Source organism: Crocodylus siamensis, chromosome 2 (assembly GCF_052110815.1).
Source record: "Crocodylus siamensis isolate JL-2025a chromosome 2, ASM5211081v1, whole genome shotgun sequence".
NCBI lineage: Eukaryota > Metazoa > Chordata > Crocodylia > Crocodylidae > Crocodylus > Crocodylus siamensis.
Window position 1 is genome coordinate 264,704,818 of NC_143396.1, and position 20,523 is coordinate 264,725,340.

A 20,523-nucleotide genomic window follows, 5' to 3' on the forward strand; every position below is an offset into this window, starting at 1 on the left:
CTGATTTTTCTATGATAAAAATACCAAAAACAAAGGCCAAAGTGTATAGATATTTAGAATTTATTTTTTAATGATGATAGAAACACTGGTAGACTTCCAACTTGCTTTAAAATTGTAACTATATCAATAAAACAACTGATCTCTATATAGTGACATTTCATTTTAATCACAGAAAAACACAGATTTTGGGTATTTTCATGACAGAATTTGGGTTTTTTTAATAAGAGAATTTGCAATTTTTAAACAGGGAACACCAGGATCTCTGCTGGTGAGGCAAGTGCTGGGACCCAGGCAGAGGAGCCTGCCCAGGGCCAGCATGGGGGGACCCAGCTGGAGGGCAAATGAGGTAGCTGACCTCCTGACCATTTGGGGTCAGGAGGAGATGGTTGACAGTTCAAAGTGGGCCACCACAACAAGCACATCTTTTAGGCAATAGGTGTCCAGATGGTAGAGCAGAGGCATCAGAAGTCAGGACAGCAATGCCACTTGAAGGTCAACTGTGCAGCCATGACCCACTGGCAGCTGGCCCAGAGGTGCAGGTGGCTCTGCTGCAGTGCCTGTACCACAGCCCAGATGGCCATGTGGCCCCTGTCTGGGTCTGACAAGGGTAAAGCCATGGGGCTGCATTTCCAAGGGGGGGGCAGCAGGTCACAGCCAGGAAGCAGCCCTCACTGCCAGACTGCTGCAGTGGTTAGAGGGTGCAGGGACCACCCTAAGTTAGGGCTGCTTCAGCAGCCCAGCTGGCACAAGGGGCTAGTGTCCCCAGAAACAAACTGGTTTGGCCTCAGAAGCTCCTAAGGGCAAGTTGCCCTAACCTGCTCACCAGGACAGCTTTTTATACTGCTGGAAGCAGCACAGGGGGTGGCCCCAGTTTCTAGCTCCCCCTGGCTGCAGATCTGGGAAGAGCTGGGCAGGGTTATTTTGCCCCATGTGACACAACTTGCCCCACATATGGCTAGCCCATTCCTGCTGGGCACGGGCTAGCTGGCTGCTGCTGCCAGCATTCGGGGCTATACGTGGGGGGGGTGACAGGCATGTGGCAGCCCCCACCTCTAACCCTTACTAGAAACTGCACACACACAACCCTCCCACCCACAAACCCCATACAGCCACCCACAAACCCCACCCTCCCAACACAGGTCCTGGCCCCAGCCTTCAGCTGCCCCCGGCTGCAGGTCCAGGAGGAGCTAGGCAGGGTCAGTTTGCCCCAAGTGGCACAACTTGCCCCACACCAAAGTGCATGTGCAGGCACATGTGCTGAGACAGAAATCTGGCAGAAATTTGTGCTGCTGCTATTTGAGCTGCTGCAAGCGCATGTGCTGGCATGTGTGGACATGCCCAGAGAGACTATAGAGATATAATGCTGAGGAACTACTGAGTTAGTCCAGTTAATCTGAACTCAGGGAGAAGGCAGGGAAGGGTAACACCTTAAGCACTAACTAATTTAGAGAACTGTTTTTTGAAGAACTGGTGAGAAAGCAGAATTAGTCCCTCCATGATCCTTTCAACCATAATTTTACAATCTGATAAAATTTATTCAAGGGAAAAATAGAAAAATCCATGTTCTTTAATAACCAAAATTTCAGTGGATTTAATTCTTGGGAATGCTTAAATAGTCTGCAGCACATTACAGCAAAAAAAATCTTAGCTGGAGCAAAGAGACAGATTTCTGTGTCCATTGAGGAATATAGGTATAGAATTCAATTCTATTTTTTCACTTTGACTGCCAGTTTTATGGCACTTCATTTAAACCTGAATCTCCAAAGAATCAATTCAAATTAGTTTTATGATTTTCCCTAAAGAATCGTCTTTAAAATAAATTGAATTAGAACATTCGAATTAGTAAATGAACATAAAATTCATGTTATCTTATCTTAAAAAAGCCCTTTTTTAAAATCAGAAGACAAATAAAGTGCAGGTACAATTATATGTGATATATCTAAAAATAGTTTGTCCCTGCTGGTAATTTATTATTGGACAAACCACACTTTGTGTCGTTATAATGTCTATGGTCTTTATTTCCTGCTACCAGGAATAGTACTTATATAGAAGACTGTGTGCTCTGATGGAGAGTTCTAAGTCCTATTTTATTAAAGTATTGTTGTTGGCATCAAGTCTTACTGATATTGATGTTGATATTGTTGTTCAGGAAGAATATGTTCTGCCTTGTTTTACATACTGTTGCTGTTAGGAATGTTATTTGTATTACTGGAAGTGAGAATAGTTTGTACAATATTGAGTCTTCATTAATCTTTGGTAATCATATTAACATAAAGTGTTTCCTGACTAAGCAGAATAGTAAAGAACTGCATTAGAGAAGACCCAAGCTTGCGAGATTGTTGGTGTAAAGAAACATTCAGTAACTAAGATCATAGGATGCTGCAAGGACAAACAAATATTAATAGCCTTGTATTTAGACCCCCTACATCAGTGTTGGTATGGATGTAAGTACCCTTATATTTTAATATATGACTCAGAATTTTCCAGGGGATTGAACATGGGACTGAGTCACAGCTCTTGAGTTCTATTCCCTGCTCTGGCACTGATGTACTATGGGACCTTGGCAAGTCATTTAAATTCCCCATTGAGCTTTGGATAAAAAGTGCTATGAAGCACAACAATTGTTGTATAAACTATACACATTATCTTTATTATTTTTAGTTTTATTGATTAGATGTGTATGCCACCATTCCCCAAAAGGCTTAGGGCAGCTTGCAATAAAAGGCAAAAATTATAAAAAAAACCAATTCACTACTTAAATATTGTTGCCTATAAAGTAGAAAGTTGAAACTGGAGATTGGGATATTTTTTGTTCCATCATGCCTTGAACTTTCTCAGATACCCCCAGTAAGGTGCTTAAAGGAAAAGACTTTAAGGAAAGGATAGTACTTTTCAAGGGATTCCTAGGGAGTTAGAGTAATATAAACAGCAAGCCTGGGTCCTTGCACTCACCCCTTGTGAACCTAGCTGCAAATCAACTCATATTAACTCACTCCTATTTTCTTCCTGGTGATGAGGACATGTACCTCTGTGACAGAAAGCAGGCAGATTGCAATTTTTAAGTATTTGAATCAAATATACAGTGGAAAATTATTTGAAGCTGTGGCTCTGTATCCTGAACTCACGCTATTAAGTTCAGGCATTTATTATACTTGTTTACATTTTTGTATTTTTTTCATTTGCAGTAAATGAAATCAGTATTTTTGTTAATCCTTATTTACTTGTAAAAGACTTTTGGAACAAAAAAAGGAAAATTATTCTTTTAAATTGTGTTAGAAGTCTATGGATAGAAGATGGAATAGTACCACATTTTTTCTCTACCTTGCCAATAAAAGAATCAATCCTCTGTTGATTGAATCTTTGAGCAGTACTTGCACTCAGGTACACAACCAGCCCACCTGGGATTTATATGACTCTTATTAGGATTAATTGCAAAATCCTGCTCTTAATAGGGGGTCACCTGCTATCCTTTGCATATTTATGACAGAACGCATTCTCAAACATGATACCAGGTCTAGGTATTCTGGATGTGTTGATGATAACATGGCAGCTTCAGCTCTGCAGCTGAGAAAATGTTATGACTAAGAATATTAAACTGTTATTTTTTTCAGAAAGAAAGTGTGACATTCTTTCAGGTAAAATGGAGAAACTGTCGAAATACCCAGTGTCACACAATGTCAGGTAATATATAAAGCATTCTCTAGCTAGCGGGGAATATTAACCTTCTGGACTGTCTTTGTGACATGAAAACTGAAAGAATCGAGGCATCTATATAGTAAGGCATTTTAACATATTCTATCTCATATCAGCATGGAGCATATCACACTTCCAATGCAACTTTCTTTTATGCCTCTTTTAATATAAGAAAACCATGGCTCAAAAATTAATGCTACCATTCTTACATTTTCCACTTCTTACTGTAAGCAAATGCTGTATTAAGGAGTGGAAGGCTCCTCATTTGTATCTGACAACCTTGATTAATGGTATTTCTGGCTTCTACTTGGAAAATTGTCTTGCTAATTACCATACGAGCAATGACACACTCAAGATGCACAACAGAGAACACACTGCAGGAGTGCAAAAAATGCTTTCGATTTTTCTACTGATATTGTCAGAAAAGTCTTCATTCAGGACACCTTGTTATTCACTTAATTATTCATTTTGTTTATTTACAGTAGAGATATTACACATAATATGGTGCAAATCCCTAGAATCCTCAAACACCAGATGCTGGTTTCTATCTGCAATCCCAAAAGGCAAAACTCAGGCATCATCATGAGAATTAACAAAAAAAGCCCAATTAAATTGCTTGCCAGCATGTTAATTTCCCAAAGATAAAACTAGCAAATTAATAATGAGCTTCTAGTCACCTCCCTTATCACTTTGCACACATTCGAAATGACTGTAATCTATATTTAAAAGGGACACTACCAGGTAGATAAATGGAAAAGTAATTAATAAGAAACATCCCCAAATATACACACATACCCTAGAGAATTTTTATGAAACACCAGTTTTCTCATCTCAGACATGGGCCAGAGTGAAGAATGATTAAGGTTAAAGATCAACCTGATCATATCCTCTGGATAAAATGATAGTATATTAGTAAAGATGTTAGAGATAAGAATTTTTCAGTTAAAAACATGCCTGACAAAGTGTCCAGTTACAACTGTATATGAATGTTACCCAATTATTCTTGTCTTTGTATTGGGCTAAAGTAGGAAAAGTCAAATTAAAAGACTTTAGCTGATCTTTGACAGAAAATTTCTACTCCATTGTGGCATGTAGAGCATTTCAGGGAGGTCTGACAGAAATGTAATTGCTCTGTGTTATCCTTTGTAAAGTGTCAGCTCTGTTACAAAAATACATGGCTCTTGGGATTTCTTTCACTGTTATTGCACTAGTCTCATATTTTTGAGGGGTAACATTGATCCCACCCTCATGGGTGTCAATAGGAAGTGGGCTGAACCAGTTTTACAGTTTTGCTACAAGTGGTTTACATTTTACTTTTGCAAATCCATGTTCAAAGAAAAGTTTATCTTTGTTCAAGTTTAAAACAACAGGATAGCTTCCTGAAAACCTAATATGGTTTTTTTTTGTTTTGTTTTTTTCAGTTTTTGCTCAGTCTGGCATGGAGAATGAATTTATTATCAAACATACATTTTTACAAAGGTTTTCAGAATATGTTCATTTTCATATGTTTCTTACAAAAACTAAAGGTAAATGACATTAAGTAAGAATTTGATTGACGTATCTATGATTTTGATAGGGCCAAATAGCTTTTAAAATTATTATTAAGCAAAGCATCTTATATTTCATCTAGACTGCACTTGAGCAAGTAGGTACAAATATGGCATGGTCCAGTGGAGAAGAGATCCTACAAATAACCCTAGAGCAGGGAGGAGAGCCTGCTCATGCTGCAGCATTTCCTGGTCTAACCCTGCTTGGAATCTCCCAGAAACAGAGATGCAGGGCAGATGGAAGTGTCTTGCCGGCCTGTTTCCAGCAGGAGTGTGGAGCAGCTGGACTGGGAAAAGCTGTGGCACAAGTCGGCTTTCTTGTAAGACAACCTGTCCAGGTAGTAGGATAAGGCTCTAGAGTCCTTGCCGAGACCATAATTAACACCATCAGTCTGTGGATGATTTCTTGTTCCACAGTAATATCATGTTCAAGTCAGGTTTTTAAGTTTTATTGCTTAAGAATAGCTACTCTGAGCTCAGTGATTTAATACTGAGGGAGGTTAAAAAGTCCTGCCACTGGCTTTTGTGTCTTTCTGGAATTGATGATAGATCAGTGTCCATTCATTAATGAAACATAAATAATACAGCATGCAAAACCACAAACTTGTAAATGTTAAGATAATTCTGGCAAGGCATAATGTGTAAAAGCTAACATTGTATATAGTTAGCTTTAGTAAGCAGTAACAGTGTGACACTTTAAAGTATGGTGACTGTAAAAATGGCTTTGTGTAGTTTCATGTATGTCAATGAATTTTAATGAACTGTACTTAGTTTCCAAGTATACTGAAACTGGAAAAAATCAAAAGTCCAATTGCCTTGTTAGTCACTGTCATCCCCAAAAGGAAGCATGAGTCTCCCCATCAGAGAATCAAGCTCCAGTCTCACACATGACAGACAGGGATACTGCCTATTATGCTAACAAGGAGTTGCCTAATGTTAAAGGAAAGAGAGAAAGAGAGTTTCCAAGTAAAAGATATTTTTGCAAACTAAAGCTGGGCACTGACACACAAGATATAGTATTTTTTTATGCAGTATACATGTAAGAAATAAAGGTTTTGTAGACAAAAACATTATCCACCTCCGTTCAATCCCATTGTTTTTAGATTATAGAAGGGTCATTCAAAAGTGCATAAAGAGTTTAGTGTAGAGAAACCCAAGCTAGCTTTAAAGCTAGTTCAAAAACTGGAAGATGTGTAGCCACATCTCCTTCATTGCACAGTAAATGAGCCTACACAGAGTTTAGCATTACCATAGTTAGACTGACTCCGATAGCTGAGCTAGCTCTTTAAAAGCTAGCTTGGATAGTTCTACATTACATTGTATTTCACAATGTAGACTTATCCCAAGCAATTTAGCAACATAAAGCTTTGCAAAAGTCCATGGGACTAGTACTGATGAATCATACAGACACTTTTGAAAAATCTCACCTTTCCCCTCATATAAGTCCTAGGTGTCACTGCTTGATTTGCACTAGATAGAACTGATTAAAAATTTGTAAAATCAATTAGCATTACTACTGCCCAGAGACCCCCATCTATGATTATGTTCTCCTCATGCTAGGCACTGTACAAAACATAGTAAGAGACTCCCTGTTCTGAACAGTAGAGAGTTAAAGAGATAAACTAAGAGATGATAGTCTAAGAGAACTATTATCAAGAGAGATACAGGGTTGAAGGGAAAACAGTGAAGACAAGAAGGTGAACGGACTTGTTTGAAGTCACCTAGCAGGTCAATGGCAGATCTAGAAACAGAATTAGATTCTCTTGATATACAGTGCTCTTTCTAATAAATCATGCTTCCTCACACAATAATCAAAAAACAGAAGAGGAAAACAAGCTTATTTTTGTCATTAAAGGAAACAACTATGACTGAATATAGGAAGAAAATGTGATAAACAGGAAGATTCCATTTTATCACAACCCCTTTTGGAAGATAACCACACTTTAATTGGATGATGCATGTCCCACAGTTCCTCAAGCACATCCCTAAAGTTATTTTCCAATTCAATTCCAGTGAAATTCTCTCATCTATAGTTTCCTACTTTATTTCTTATCCTTTTCACGCCTGTTATACAAAGAATAGAATCTTTATTAAGTTTTGATAAGATCCTTTGTTATGTTTTCACCAGTACCATTAACATCTGATAAACTGTTTAAGAGCTTATCTTTAGGACATAACACTATCAGCACAAGTTTCAATTTTGTCTATTTTTTAATTAGTCAAAAGTTAATTTATCTCTATATCAGATTGATTCCTAGTTCAAAACCAGCCAATGACTTCCCTGATGAAAAGTTAAAGTTGTAGGAAAAGGAAACAGGTAAGACTATGAAGACATTCCTCTAACCCTAACTATGAAGACATTCATACAAACCTATGAAGATGTAGTTCATGGCATTGCCTTGTCATTGGGCATGTCTACATGTGCAATTAATTTGAAATACTGTACAGTAAGCCTATTGAGCAGCACATCCACACGTTCTTTCTTGGGAGCAGATTTGCTTTGCACCACCCTGCTCTGCCCCTCTGCAGCACCTGGGGGTGCAGGTGGGGGTCTAGGCTCACCTTGAGTGCTAGCCCAGGAGCTGGCAAGAAGCATGGGGCCAGGAGACAGCTGTCTCTTGGCACCATACATATTGGAAGGGCATCTGATGTGCAGGGGGTAGAAGAGCTGCTGCTGCAGAGCACTCCCATCCCATGCACATGGGGACAAGCTCTGCACCCAGTGGGGCATCCCTGCAGTAGGCCAGGACCTGTCTCCATCTGGGGCAAGTCCCAGCCAGCTCTGGGATGCACCCTTTCCCCACAGCCATTTCCCCAGTTGGGTGATTGGGGTATGGGGCTGAGAAGAGTCCCCTCCCCTGGAGATCCTTCTGAGCCCCCTGTCCTGATTGGGTGATAGGGCAAGGGATGAGAAGAATCCTCTCCACAACAGCTGTGCCCTGATTGGGTGATTGAGACATGGGGTTGGGAAAGTGCTTTGTGGGAAAGGGAGGTCCCAGTCCTCTGCCCTGAGCTGCCTGTGAGGCACCTAGCTGTAAGCCCCCAGCTGGATGGCGAATCCCTGCTCAGCTGGGGTTGCTAGGGAGCTAGCCCATCGGTGGGGCAGCAAGCAGTGAGCAACTTGGGAGTGGACTGCTAACTGCCCCCTGGTGTATCAGGGCAGGGGGTTTGGACAGGTCCCTCCCCCTCAGCTATTTCCAAACCCTATGCCTCACCTGATCAGGACATGGGGCTGGGAAAGAGTTGTGGGGCTGGAACTGGGCTGTGGGGGAAGTCTGCATGTGCAGTCTGGAGTTGGCTGAAGCCTATATGTATAGACAGTGATGCTTACTGCACAGTAAATTGGTCTACTGCTCAGTTAAGGGTCTCGTGTAGATGTGCCCATTGACCTAGCGATCCCATTTCTCAGATCAGAGGAGAGATTACTCTTCAATCTCTTCAAATTGCCAGCATTCTGCTGAGACATCAGAAGTGCCAGTTATGCCAGCTGTGATGCTTGTTCATAAAGCCTTTATTTCTTACATTGACTTCCACTCAGTGCTTAATGTCCAAATAATTTTGGTAAATTGCTTGAACAGGGTAAGTTTTAAATGTATGTCTTGTTTTTGTTTTTGTTTTGTGCTCCTTAGAATACAAGCTTTTTCAGGCAGAGATAATCTCTTTTGTTACACCTCTGCACAGCACCAAGCACAATATAGTCCTGGGCTCCCAGGCATTACTACAAATACAAGTAAGTAATAACTAATAATAGACTGCATGCTTATGGGTTACACACATAAAATACTCTACATCCCCAATCTTCATTTGGATTAAAAACACTGTGTAAACATGAGTTCTATTTTTTTATCCATGTTATTGCCATTTTACACCACTCCAGCAGTGCAAGTATTCCTTTAAAAGAGCATAAATAACAATTAGGTTAATTTTAAAATTCCTTTACAGTGGCAGAGAGAAGTAAAATGAACATAAATAAGAACTGGAGCTCATGTATTCACACAAGAATAATACATGTCTTAGTCAATAAAGAATCCAAGCATGGTATTGTACTTAATGCCAATCAACATGATTTTGTAGAAAATAAGTCTTGTGAAATAAACTTGATACCAGTCTCTCAGGAAATTATAAGTTTAATAGATAAAGGTAACTCTGATATAACATACTTAGACTTCTCTAGTGCATTTGACTTTGTACGACACAATATTCTGATTTAACAGCTATGAGATAAAAATCAATGTAGCATATATTAAAAAGATTAAAAGCTGTCTAAATGACAGATCTCAAAATGTAATTTTTAATGGAGAATCTTCACTGAATGTATGCATTTCTTACAGGGTCTTGTAAAGATCGGTCTATTTAATAATTGTATTAGTTATTGGAGATAAATATGATCAATGCTTAAAAAGTTGTAGATGACACAAAGATTGATGGAACAGTAAATAATGCAGAAAACAGGTCATTTTTACAAAATAATTTGGATTGCTTCATTAAGCTTGGTAGAAGCAAACAACATGCATCATGCCTTTTAAAATAGCGAAATACAAGGTTGCTTGTGTATGAGAAAAAGAATATAGGCCATGGGGAATACAGCATGAAGAATATAGAAATACAGGATGGGGAACATGTCTTGAAAAATAGTGACTCAAGACAGAATTGAAGGCTAGGTACAGGCATTCAAAAAGCCCAAGGTGAAAGGATCTAAGTGATGTGGTTTTCTGTAAGCGGTGCAGTTTAGATCAGTAGCTAACAGAACACACATTTGCATACATATGTGAATTGAAAGAATTCTCTCTCTCTCTTCCTGATCTGTTTGGATATATCACACAGCTGTAGCTTACTCTTTTTTTTTACTTTAATTGCAAACATAATATTATAATCAGGGCAATGATTTAACTACAGTTTCTAACTGGCTTGTGTCAAGGGTACCTAATAAGTTTTGGTATTAAAGCACTGATTTTTTTTTTAACTATGATGACTCACTCCTCTTAAGCCCAGTTTATCTCTAATAAATTTAGGTGATTTGCTAAGTTTAGAAATCTGCAGCTGTTCTCATGGATTGCTGTGAACAGAGACAATCTCTCTGGAGTAATTTGCTTCTGATCATAATGCATCCAAATTATGGCAGTGCATACAGATTCAGATTGCCTTGTTGGATCAAGTATATGAACCTTTGGTCACTTCAGAGTCCTATGAGATAGACAAAATCTATTGAGTGCATGTCTGAGAGTCTTAGAATTCTGCCTTTGGTAGACCTTAACATTTAGGGTCAGATTTAAGTTATTTAGATGCTTATGCTACAGATAGATGCCAAAGAAAATGTAGGAACCTAACTTCCTTTGGAATTAGGTGCCTTGGCATTTTCAGAAATCCCATTCACCTCTCTGAGTAGGCACCTAAATACTTTTAAACATATGCCCTTTAATTGACACATCTGCTCTCTTTTGCATGTTAATAATATCATGCTTTTATGATAGCATTTTTACCACTCTTATTTAGCACTCTCAGATCATGATCACTAATAAGGAACAATTTTTCCTAGTTGTTGTTTCAGTTCCTGAGTTAAGTGCACTTGAACCCCACAGTAGTAACCTCAAAAGTATCTCTCTTAGATCTCACATTTCTTGGAGGGGGAGGAGGAATTGCACAATTCTCTCTTTTCAGGCTGGTCTTTGGTTTGCAGTTCCTTGCAATACACTGTGATTGCTTCTGTAAATCCAACTTCAGTAAACTCTTGCAGTCTTGTTTTCTCAGGAGCAATGAGAGAATTATTCAGTGACTTGTTACTTAGCTAGATGTCTTAAAATAGTTTATGTATGTGTCTTGTTTACTGGGTGGTCACTTAACTTCCTCATAGGGTCCCTGGCATTTCAGGCCCTCCTGCATGGCCAGTTTCTTGTGGTCAGTCTTATACCTGCAGGTTCTGGGATGGTTCTGCTGTTTGTGTGGTAAGACCTATCATTTTCATAGTTTCAAGTTCCTTCTCTTTTTACATCTTTTGAACGAAGTTAGAGCAGTTGCTATGCTGCTTGTCCAGTGGCATGGATGAGTTATTTATTACCTGCATCATTCAATACTGGGGATTTGCATTAGTTATCCCAAAGGCTGTTAGCACCTATAGCAGTGGTTCTCAATCTTTTTAGACTCAAAGCTCCCTTTGGAAAATGCCAGCTCATCATTTTCACTTGTTTTTGAAGTGCAGAAAAATAATCAAGTTAATTTGTTGCATACAGCTGAGACCACAACAGGTTCCAGAATAGTTTTGACACTCTGGATTCCTATTTGAAATATCTGGCTGCATCCAGACACGAGTTAACATTTGGGTCTCTGGAGACAACTAGCGGTGGCACACCTTGTGCCATTGCTAGTTGTCCTTGAGGAATGCCTATGCCACATGTGCTCTGGCATGTGGCAAGTTACCCCAAGTGGGGTTGGCCCCAGCAGCCTTACTGGGATGCTGGGCATCCCCAGGGCTGCAGCAGCAGCGATTCTGCCATGCAGAGCCTGTCTCATGCACTGCCGCTTGCCTGCTGCTGCGTGTGCTGCTCCATTTTTTTTCCCTGCAAGTTTTTTTGACCATATCCAGGGGTCAAATAACCCTCTGAACTTTTCCCTTGTAGCACAGAGAACAGTGGAACATGTGGTATGTGCAGCACCGTATATCACACAGCCGCATTCATCTGGTCATGGCCTCTGGGTTTATTTTGTAGATCACATGCAGGTATTTACACACCTAAGAGGACTAATATTGGATGACATTGCATGGCACCCTTAAAGAGATTTCCTAGACCCTAAAAGCTGTAGGATGCAAGTGGTAGAGGAACAGATGGAAAAAACCCTGATTGTCCCCTGTTCACTCTCTCTTTCAGCACCTACACCCAGTCACTGTGTGACACAGGATACTGAAGAAGATGTACCTACGTTAACTGAGTAAACAGCAGTTTTTATGTTGTTATATTCTCAAGTCTTCAGCTGACCAATAAAAATATCACAAAAAAGCCTTTTCCTCATACAATTCCTGGACCACCATGGCTACAATGCTTCAGTGCTACTATAATAATCATTGAATATTCCATGATTCCCTAGGATGTGTCACATTTGACTCTTCCAAGAAAGATTAGTCACTGAAGAATTATTTTCTTCTTTATTTAATTAAAATAGATGTTGTGTAATTAGTTAATAGTACAGATTTTCTGTAGAGCACCTCAGGTATATCAATACCTGAACTCAGCATAAAAAGCCTACTTTTTAGGTGGTTTCTTTATACAAGTTACTTCACCAGACATTGTCTTTTATGTTCTCAAAACTTCTCTTTTTAGTTAGCAAAATCAATGTTAAAATAAGCAAAATGTTCACCAACATATTAATACTATTTGCATTAGAACAAGTTTGTCAAAATTGTGGACCGGGATAAAGAGCTTAAGTACTACACTATCATGTTAATTGCACCTTTTTCTTAATTTCAATGAGAATTTGAGGGATCCAGTATGGGATTTTTAGAGAAGCCTGAAATTCAAGACCACTTTTTTATAAATACTTACTTCTGTCTCTGATTGACTTTTATATACTAGGCTGATACAGCACCTGAGCAGATATCCTTCATTGTACAGTATATCCACTGAAGAAGCCACAGAAACTACCCAAGACAAAGTCTTTCCTCAGATGAAGAAACAGCTGGACCACATATTAGTCTGGAATCATAACATAAAACAGGGTTTATGGAGTCACAGCATCAGGGCTGTGACAGGCAGTCCAGCCTGGGCTAATTGCTCAGTTGACAACACTTGCCTGGGGCTCTAAGTGGCAGCCCTACCCCACTTAATGATCCAGCTGGCCACTGTTAGGGCTTCCTGATTGGCTGCTGGGAGCCTCCCCAGTTACTTCCACCTGTGGCAGCAGATAGCAAGCCAGCCAACAGTTTTGAAGGTCTGCTCCAGTAAGAGTTTTTGATTCTCTGATTTTTGACTTTGTTTTTTGGGGGGCTTGTTTGCTCGTTTGTTTTTGGATACTCCCCTTGGATCCAGTAACTTGGTCTCTCATTCTTGGTTCAGCCTAATTTCAGCTCTGTCTCCTGGATCACCCTGACTTTGGCACCAGCTTCTGGCTCCTGAACCCTGGCTGGGCTTGTGATTTGGACTGCCCCTGGATTTCCCTTTGGGTCTGATAACTTGGTCACTGATTTCTGATCCTTGACTTAGCCTGTGTTTTGGCTCCTGCCCTTTCCCATTAGGCAAGACTGCTCATGGCCCAGTCCTTACAGCTTGGCTTCAGTTTTCCCCAGAATGTAACTGCTGAAGAGCAGCCTCATTCCCCATGATGGGGTGCCTCAACCACTGGGCCTTTCCCTAGAGGCTGTAATGGCTGCCTGCTGAGTTTGTTTTAGCAAAACACTGAAGTATTAGCAGAGATGAAAACCCCTCAGCAAGGGAGGGAAACCCTGAAGGCCCAGATTGCTGCCCATCATTCCTGCTTAGCACCTGCCTTTCAGACTGCCTGTGAGCCAGAGGCACCTCTGTGTGAACCCTTTGATGGTAGCCCTGGGAAGTTTGTGGGGTTTCTACACCAGTGCTACTGCTTGTTTACTCCATGCCCCTCAGATCTACCTCTCTGTCAAGGTGACAGTGGCTGTGATAATCAGTCTCCTTTCTCCTTTGAATTGGGCTTGACCTTTGCTGGAGAGGTTAAGTTTCCTCCTAGACAACTTGTTTAATTCCCTCTGGACCAGGCCATCGGCAATAACCCTGAAAGTGTTGAGGTGAAGCCTGTAGTCCATTCCAGCCTTGTCCCTGAGGCACCAGAGGCCTGTTCTGACTCTGGCTCCAGCTCCATTCTTGCTGCCTCTGCTTGGTTCAGTTCTGGCTCCAGTTCCTCTTCTGTTCTTGATGCTCACTTAGACTCGGGCTCTAGCTCCAGGGCTTGCTCAGTTCCCATAGCTCCTGACTCTGGCTCCAGTTCTGTCCCTGATGCCTCCAAATTCAGCTCTGGATATATCCTCAATTTGCTTCTAGAGTGTCTGATAACCACTTCAGCTTTAGTATCTGCCCTTTTCCCAGCTCCTGCTTCAGCCCTGGCTCCCTTGCCAGTTTTGGCCTTGATCCTGACTCCCACTCTACATTTTACCAGTTCTATAGCAAATGATAGAAGCCCCAGAGAGCAAAAGAAAAACTCTTCTGCCAAAATAACCATATAACGTTTATATCAGGTAGTTAATGGCAGCATTTGATATATTAAGAATGCTGCTTGACATATAACCAGCCCCGTAAGCCCTCACCCAGAAAAGCTAAAACCATCCAAAATGAGCAGCCATGCTGTCAGGCCAAGGTCCCAAGTTTGAGGCTATGGCCTGCCAGCAGGCTGTTTTCAACCCAGCCCACCCTACTGCTGCTGGAGCTGGAGCTACTACCCAGGTGCCCATGACCTGGCATGACATCTCCATGCCTCTTTCAGTTAACTTTGAGTACTTGGTGTGAGGAATGGGGGGTGTTGTTCCTGGGTGAGCAAGGAAGAAGGATTCTCAGGACACAGGCTTTCCTTGAAAAAAGAAATAAGTTGCTAAAAGGACAACACTAATGTCCCAGGACAGTCCTGGATTTTGGAGGCTGGTCCCAGCCAGCTGGTGAAAATTAAAAAAAGTGTTCTGGGTGTCAGGCATGAGGCAGGGAGACAGTGTAGCACGAGCTGTGAAACAGGAAGCCCTAGTAAACAGCAAAATTGCCCTAAAATAGTTTAACTTGAATAGTGGAATGATCTTGAAAAAGGGGAGATGACTGTTAACACCTGTAAAGTAAAGAACAATGGGTTGGTAATGGGCCATTGACGCCGTTAAGTGCCTGAATAGTAATATCAGAGCAGTACTACACCATCCTATCCCTGCTTGTGCCTGCAACAGCACCACTGACTTGAGGGTAGGAGGGCAGCATGTCCCAGATATCACATTGTCCCATATGGTCACCCTATATTCACTATTTGCAGTGGTAAAAGGGTGTGTTCAGCACTTCAAATATAATGCCTATCCACAGCTGTGGATTACTGAGTAAAGCTCTATGAATCTGGAAATCAAACTTGTGCTACAAACTTCTATGGGAAATTCTACCCCTAATATCCAAGTTCATGTATATTTATGGTGTTTTCTTGAGTTTTGCTAAAAGGATTGTGAATGGGATGTCTGCACAAATAAAGTTCTTTATGACAGTACTTTCTCTTTTTCAGTGCCAAAAGAAATTGAGAACTTTCTTCTCTCTGGAATGCCTGAGCATTTCTTAAAGGGGAAAAATGCATCAAGATCTTGGCCTCTACTATAATCTTGAACAGATATGGTATAACACTTAGGTACTGCAAACACCACCAAATATTTAAATGTATAGTAATATTCAGACTTACAAGAAAGATTGAGCAAAACAGAGCCAACAGTTTCTTAAGTATTAATACTTTTTGCAGAGGAATACTTCCTAAATATCAAACATTGTCCCAAGTTAATAGAAAATTATTAATAATATTATATATACTTTGTGTTCACAAAAGGTATTGGGACTAGCCATCATGAAGAATTATTAGGTGCAGATAGAGGTGACAATTTTCACCTGATCTGGCCACAGAAAGCAGTTTATAGCTGTGACCAAACACAAGTGCACGGCTGCAAGCAGCTTAAAAAATGTCTGATTGGGTGAAAATCTGACCCCTCATTACATGAACTATCAGATAAAGATGTTTCAAAATGTAGTATCTTCTGTAACTTGTGTCTGCAAAGCTCCCAGCCTGTTTGTTTTCAGAATGGGAAGGGGGAAAGGGAGCAGAGGGAGTCCACTCTGGGGGGGTTTCAGCCCCCCAGGGGGTGGGGTGAGCGTACTGGAGCTCCAAAGGGAGAGGGAGGGACTCCAATTCAACCACTCCACCCTCCAGCACAGTTTGGGGAGCCCCGAGAACAAGCTTGCTCCACTGCCTTTTCCCCTTCCCATTCTGAAAACAGGAAGCACTGGCAGACAGCCTGGCTATTGCTATGGGAACCTGGCTGCAGGCTCCCGGCCCCAGCTACATCCCCCCTCCCCTGGAATCAAAAGTGAACTTCTGTTAGGTCTGGGGTAATGTTGTAACTCATTCTGAGGTATAGCTGGGAGCTGCACTTCTGTCTGCACCCAAAATCTATCTCCAAACCAGGTACACACAAACAGTGACACTATAAACATTCATGTGTTGTTGTGTTAATGTGCCAAGGCTTGGAGGGATTGTCTACATGGGAAGATCATAGGAAAGTAGGGCTGGGATTTCATGAGATCATCTAGTCCAACTGCCTGCTTAAGGAGGATCATCCCTGACTAAACCATCCCAGCCAAGTCTAACTGACACAGGATGAATCAACCTTTTGCACCTCTGTAGAGACTGTCAATGTTATTGTTAGTTAGCACCTAAAATATGGTTTATTTACATATGTACTGGAAATGGAATCTCCCATTTCATTTTAATTAGGCTGTTGAATAATGATCTTATGATAACAATGTCTGGTCACTACCTGCCTGGGATGACTTATAAACGGTGAACTAAAACTGAAAGGCTCTATATCTCATTATCTTTCCCATGAGCCAGTCAATCTCTGGAGATATTTTATGAATATTTTCAGGTGAGTTCTTAAAAAATGAAACCTTCTATGTTCTCCAAGCCATCATTTTCTAGATCTTTTTATTTTCCTAAAGCTGCCACAAGAAGTTTCTTCTTGTGCCAGATACTATGTGCAGTTCTGTTCAAGTGGTTTGTCATTGGTAACACTATATAAAAAAACCCCTAAAATAACCTAACAACAGAAAAAACCCATCTGTCTATGTGTTATTCCATCACTTTACAACCACAGTTCAAATAGTAGAGGAAAAGCTAATGTGACCTTCAAATTTAACCCTAGTTCTCTTTCACTGTGAGTGGGTAAACAATGTAATTTGAGTGATGAAACTTCTTTAGTTAATGGATTGCATGAATCACACAAAGACACGTTTGGTTACTGTATATAAAATATCTATTTGCATATACTCAGACAAAGCACTGTCAGAAATGAATGATGTATATAAATTAAGCCAAGCCTAGTCATCTCTGTGCTTCCTGCAGATGTTATAAATGAAAGGAGGTATTTCCTTTAACCTTAAGCTATGAAACATCTGGAGACCTGTCTCCTATCCCAGTGTGGAACTGGCATCTACTCTCATCTTGCAGTTGAATCTTATACTTATTTACAGTAGTACCTCTGGGCACCTCTGTACATGCAGATGCCATGGGAAGGGTTTACTCTAGAGTAATTTAGAATCATTACTCTACACAGGCAGGCACCTATACATGTAGGGGAGCAGGAGCAAATGTGTTGCTCATGGCAGCAGTCTGCTCCCACCCTCACAGGCCCTGGGTGCTATACTAGGGGCTGCCAGGGAGCATGGGGCCAGCTGGCAGCTGTGTCTTGGCACAGCCTGGGACATAGCTCCCTACCTATGGGAGCTGTCTGCTGGGAGATTCTTATTTCCCAGGCTGGGCTCCAAGGTCATGGACCTGAGGCCTGGAGATAAGAATCTCTCAGCCCCTGTTTCGTGGTTGTGGAGCAGGGGCTGGGAGCTCCCTGTTGCTAGGGCAGGGAGACCTTGTCCCCACTTGAGATCTGGTGGTGAAACCAGCCCCAGCAGCAGGCTGCGGGCAGGGAGCAATTTCCTGTCCTCTGCTGCCCAGCTGACCGGGAACACATTTGCTCCCAGTTGGCTGTCTACATGTGCCGTACTGCACAGTAATTACTCCCAAATAAGTTTGCTACTTGCATTTACAGGTAGCGTATTTACTCAGGATTAGAGCAAATTACTGTGCAGTAAGTGTTTGCGTGTGTAGATGGTAAAATTTACAGCGCAGTAACTAGCTCTAATCTCCTTGTAAAGCATCTCGTGTAGATGCACCCACTGTGTTCTAGGTACTTCCCTAACACTCAGGAAGAGAAGTCTGATCTCCAAATAGTTAACTATCTAAAAGCTGACATGTAGGCAGAGATTGGGGCAACAAAATAGACTTCATAACTTAGCTACAACATCCAGAATCAAATTTCCTAATATCTGTAAGGAAGGTAACATGAAAACAGTGGAAGCTAAATTGTCATATAAAGAATAAGATGCAAAGGATTTATGATAGCCCTTGTGTAGCTTGGATGGCCATGTCTGAAGCTAAAAGAACTGGGAATCTCATAAAATGCGCCTCCATCATTATCTACTGGCTAGGAGAATGTGTATGAGCACATGCCTGTGGAAGCCAGGACATACTTTATCTTATGTTTTAGCCCATCATGTTTTAGGAAATGCACCTATCTTGCCAAAGTGTTCACTGAAATCAACTGAAGATTTGGATAAGTAACTTTTTTGGCAAGCCATATTCAGGCCTTATGAACACATTTTAGAAATTTCTTTTAATCTCAAAAAGAATTGATTCAATTTGAAAAATGTTTAAGTGGGTTTTTTTTAATGCTTATTAAATAATACATATTCAATTCCTATTTTTTAAACTGTGATGCTTTGGAATGTAATCATGTTTAACTGACCAATGAACAATCTTGCACAGAAAAAAAATGTGTGATATTATATTAAAAAGGCAATGTGTTTATATGCAAAACATGTAAACTGACCATTTAAAATAGAATTGTCCAATTTCTGAGTGACTAGGAGCTGCACCTCAAGCAGGCTGTGGCCCCTGTTGGGCTGCATGCTGCGTGGGCAGCACAGGCTTCCCCTTGACCTCTGTGTGGGCTCCAGGCTCCCAAATCCCCTGTGGACTTCCCTGTCCTACCCCAGGGGTAGGGGCAGGAAGCAGAAGCTGGAGGAGGGAGGAATAACCCAGAGACCCAGACAGCAGGAGCAGTGGGAAGAGTTGAACCTGGGTTTAAAAAGAACTGGTTTTATCATCTGTAGTTTTTACTTGTTAGTCTTAGGCAAAATCTTTATAAAGGAGTATAAGACATTTGGGTCTGTTAGTGAAATACTGTTGAAAAAGCTAAGAAATCAAATACAAAGTGACTTGAAACAAAAATCTCTGTCTTTTCATCTATAGATCCAAAAAGAAAAGGTACATAATTCAAGTTGCCAAGGAGAATAAGTTGAGGAACAAGTTAGATTCCAAATACTGTAAATATTCCACACATATGCATATATGTAAATTACAGTAATACATCCTACTTGTCAAAAGAAGAGCTTCAAAGGCAGTTCTTCAAAGTTGCCATTTATAGTCAGATTTTTTTAAAATGCTCATGGAACAAATGAAGTTCCACTGATTTTTTTAAACTGTCTTGAGATCTGAAGTTTTTGCTTTGTCTTTTCACCAGAAAATAGACTAGGCAAAGTGCAGAGGTGATACTTCATCTTGTCCATAGTTCATTGCAGATTCAAACTCTTTGAAGCTGACATGACCATCAGAATCTTGATCAACTTCCCTGCAAGAGAAAATATATTCATTATCCAACTCATAAAAGGTATTACATTAAACAGAAATTATATTTTGTATTATAAAAACTTCCCAATAATCTTCTAGAAAAACTCAATAGTCCAAGTGTAATCCCATGAGAAATCCATACCAATCTAATAATAAAACCCAAAAACCTCCAAACAAACCCAAACCCAAAAGCCTTTGCATTCTATAGTACATTTCATACAAGGATCTCAAAAATTATTTTGGATCTTTGAATTTCAAAAAGAACTTTTGAAAAAGACAAGTATAATTATCCTCATTTAACAAAAGAGAAAGCTGAATTACAGAAAGGTGAGATTGCTCAGGATTGGTGAAAAGACCTGGAAACAGAATCCAGTCTCCACCCTTTCAGTCCTGTGGTCTACTCAGTAGTCCCCATTGCCTCATATTATTGTGACATAGTATGCTGCTGATCCACCATTGTCCTTACTGCACTGCAAGTGTCTATCTAATTAAACTTCTCTAATTATCCCTATATATTGAGATCTCTGTCTAGATAGATAGACAGACACATATATATATACAGGCATACCTCATTTTATTGCGCTTTGCTTTATTGTGCTTCGCAGATATTGCGGTTTTTTTACAAATTGAAGGTTTGTGGCAACCCTGCATTGAGCAAGTCTATCGGCGCCATTTTTCCAACAGTATTTGCTCACTTCGTGTCTCTGTGTCACATTTTGGTAATTCTCGCAATGTTTTAAACTTTTTCATTATTATTATATTTGTTATGGTGATCTTTTGAAAGAAGTTCTACTGTGGGTAAAATGCTATCAAACAGCATTGCATGCTACGGAGAAATCTTTCGTGAAAGGAAGAGTCA

General features: G+C 40.5%; 1 protein-coding gene across 2 annotated transcripts in view; it reads right to left on the bottom strand.

Moving 5' to 3' along the window:
• Positions 1-4,031: 4,031 nt before the first annotated feature.
• Positions 4,032-20,523, bottom strand: part of EFCAB11 (EF-hand calcium binding domain 11) — a 162,425-nt gene continuing 145,933 nt past the window's right edge. For both annotated transcript variants that reach the window (XM_090033888.1, XM_090033886.1), the window contains one exon: positions 4,032-19,665. In XM_090033888.1, the coding sequence (XP_089890014.1) occupies positions 19,607-19,665 (59 nt within the window). In that variant the 3' untranslated portion in view covers positions 4,032-19,606. The remainder of the gene's footprint in view (positions 19,666-20,523) is intronic.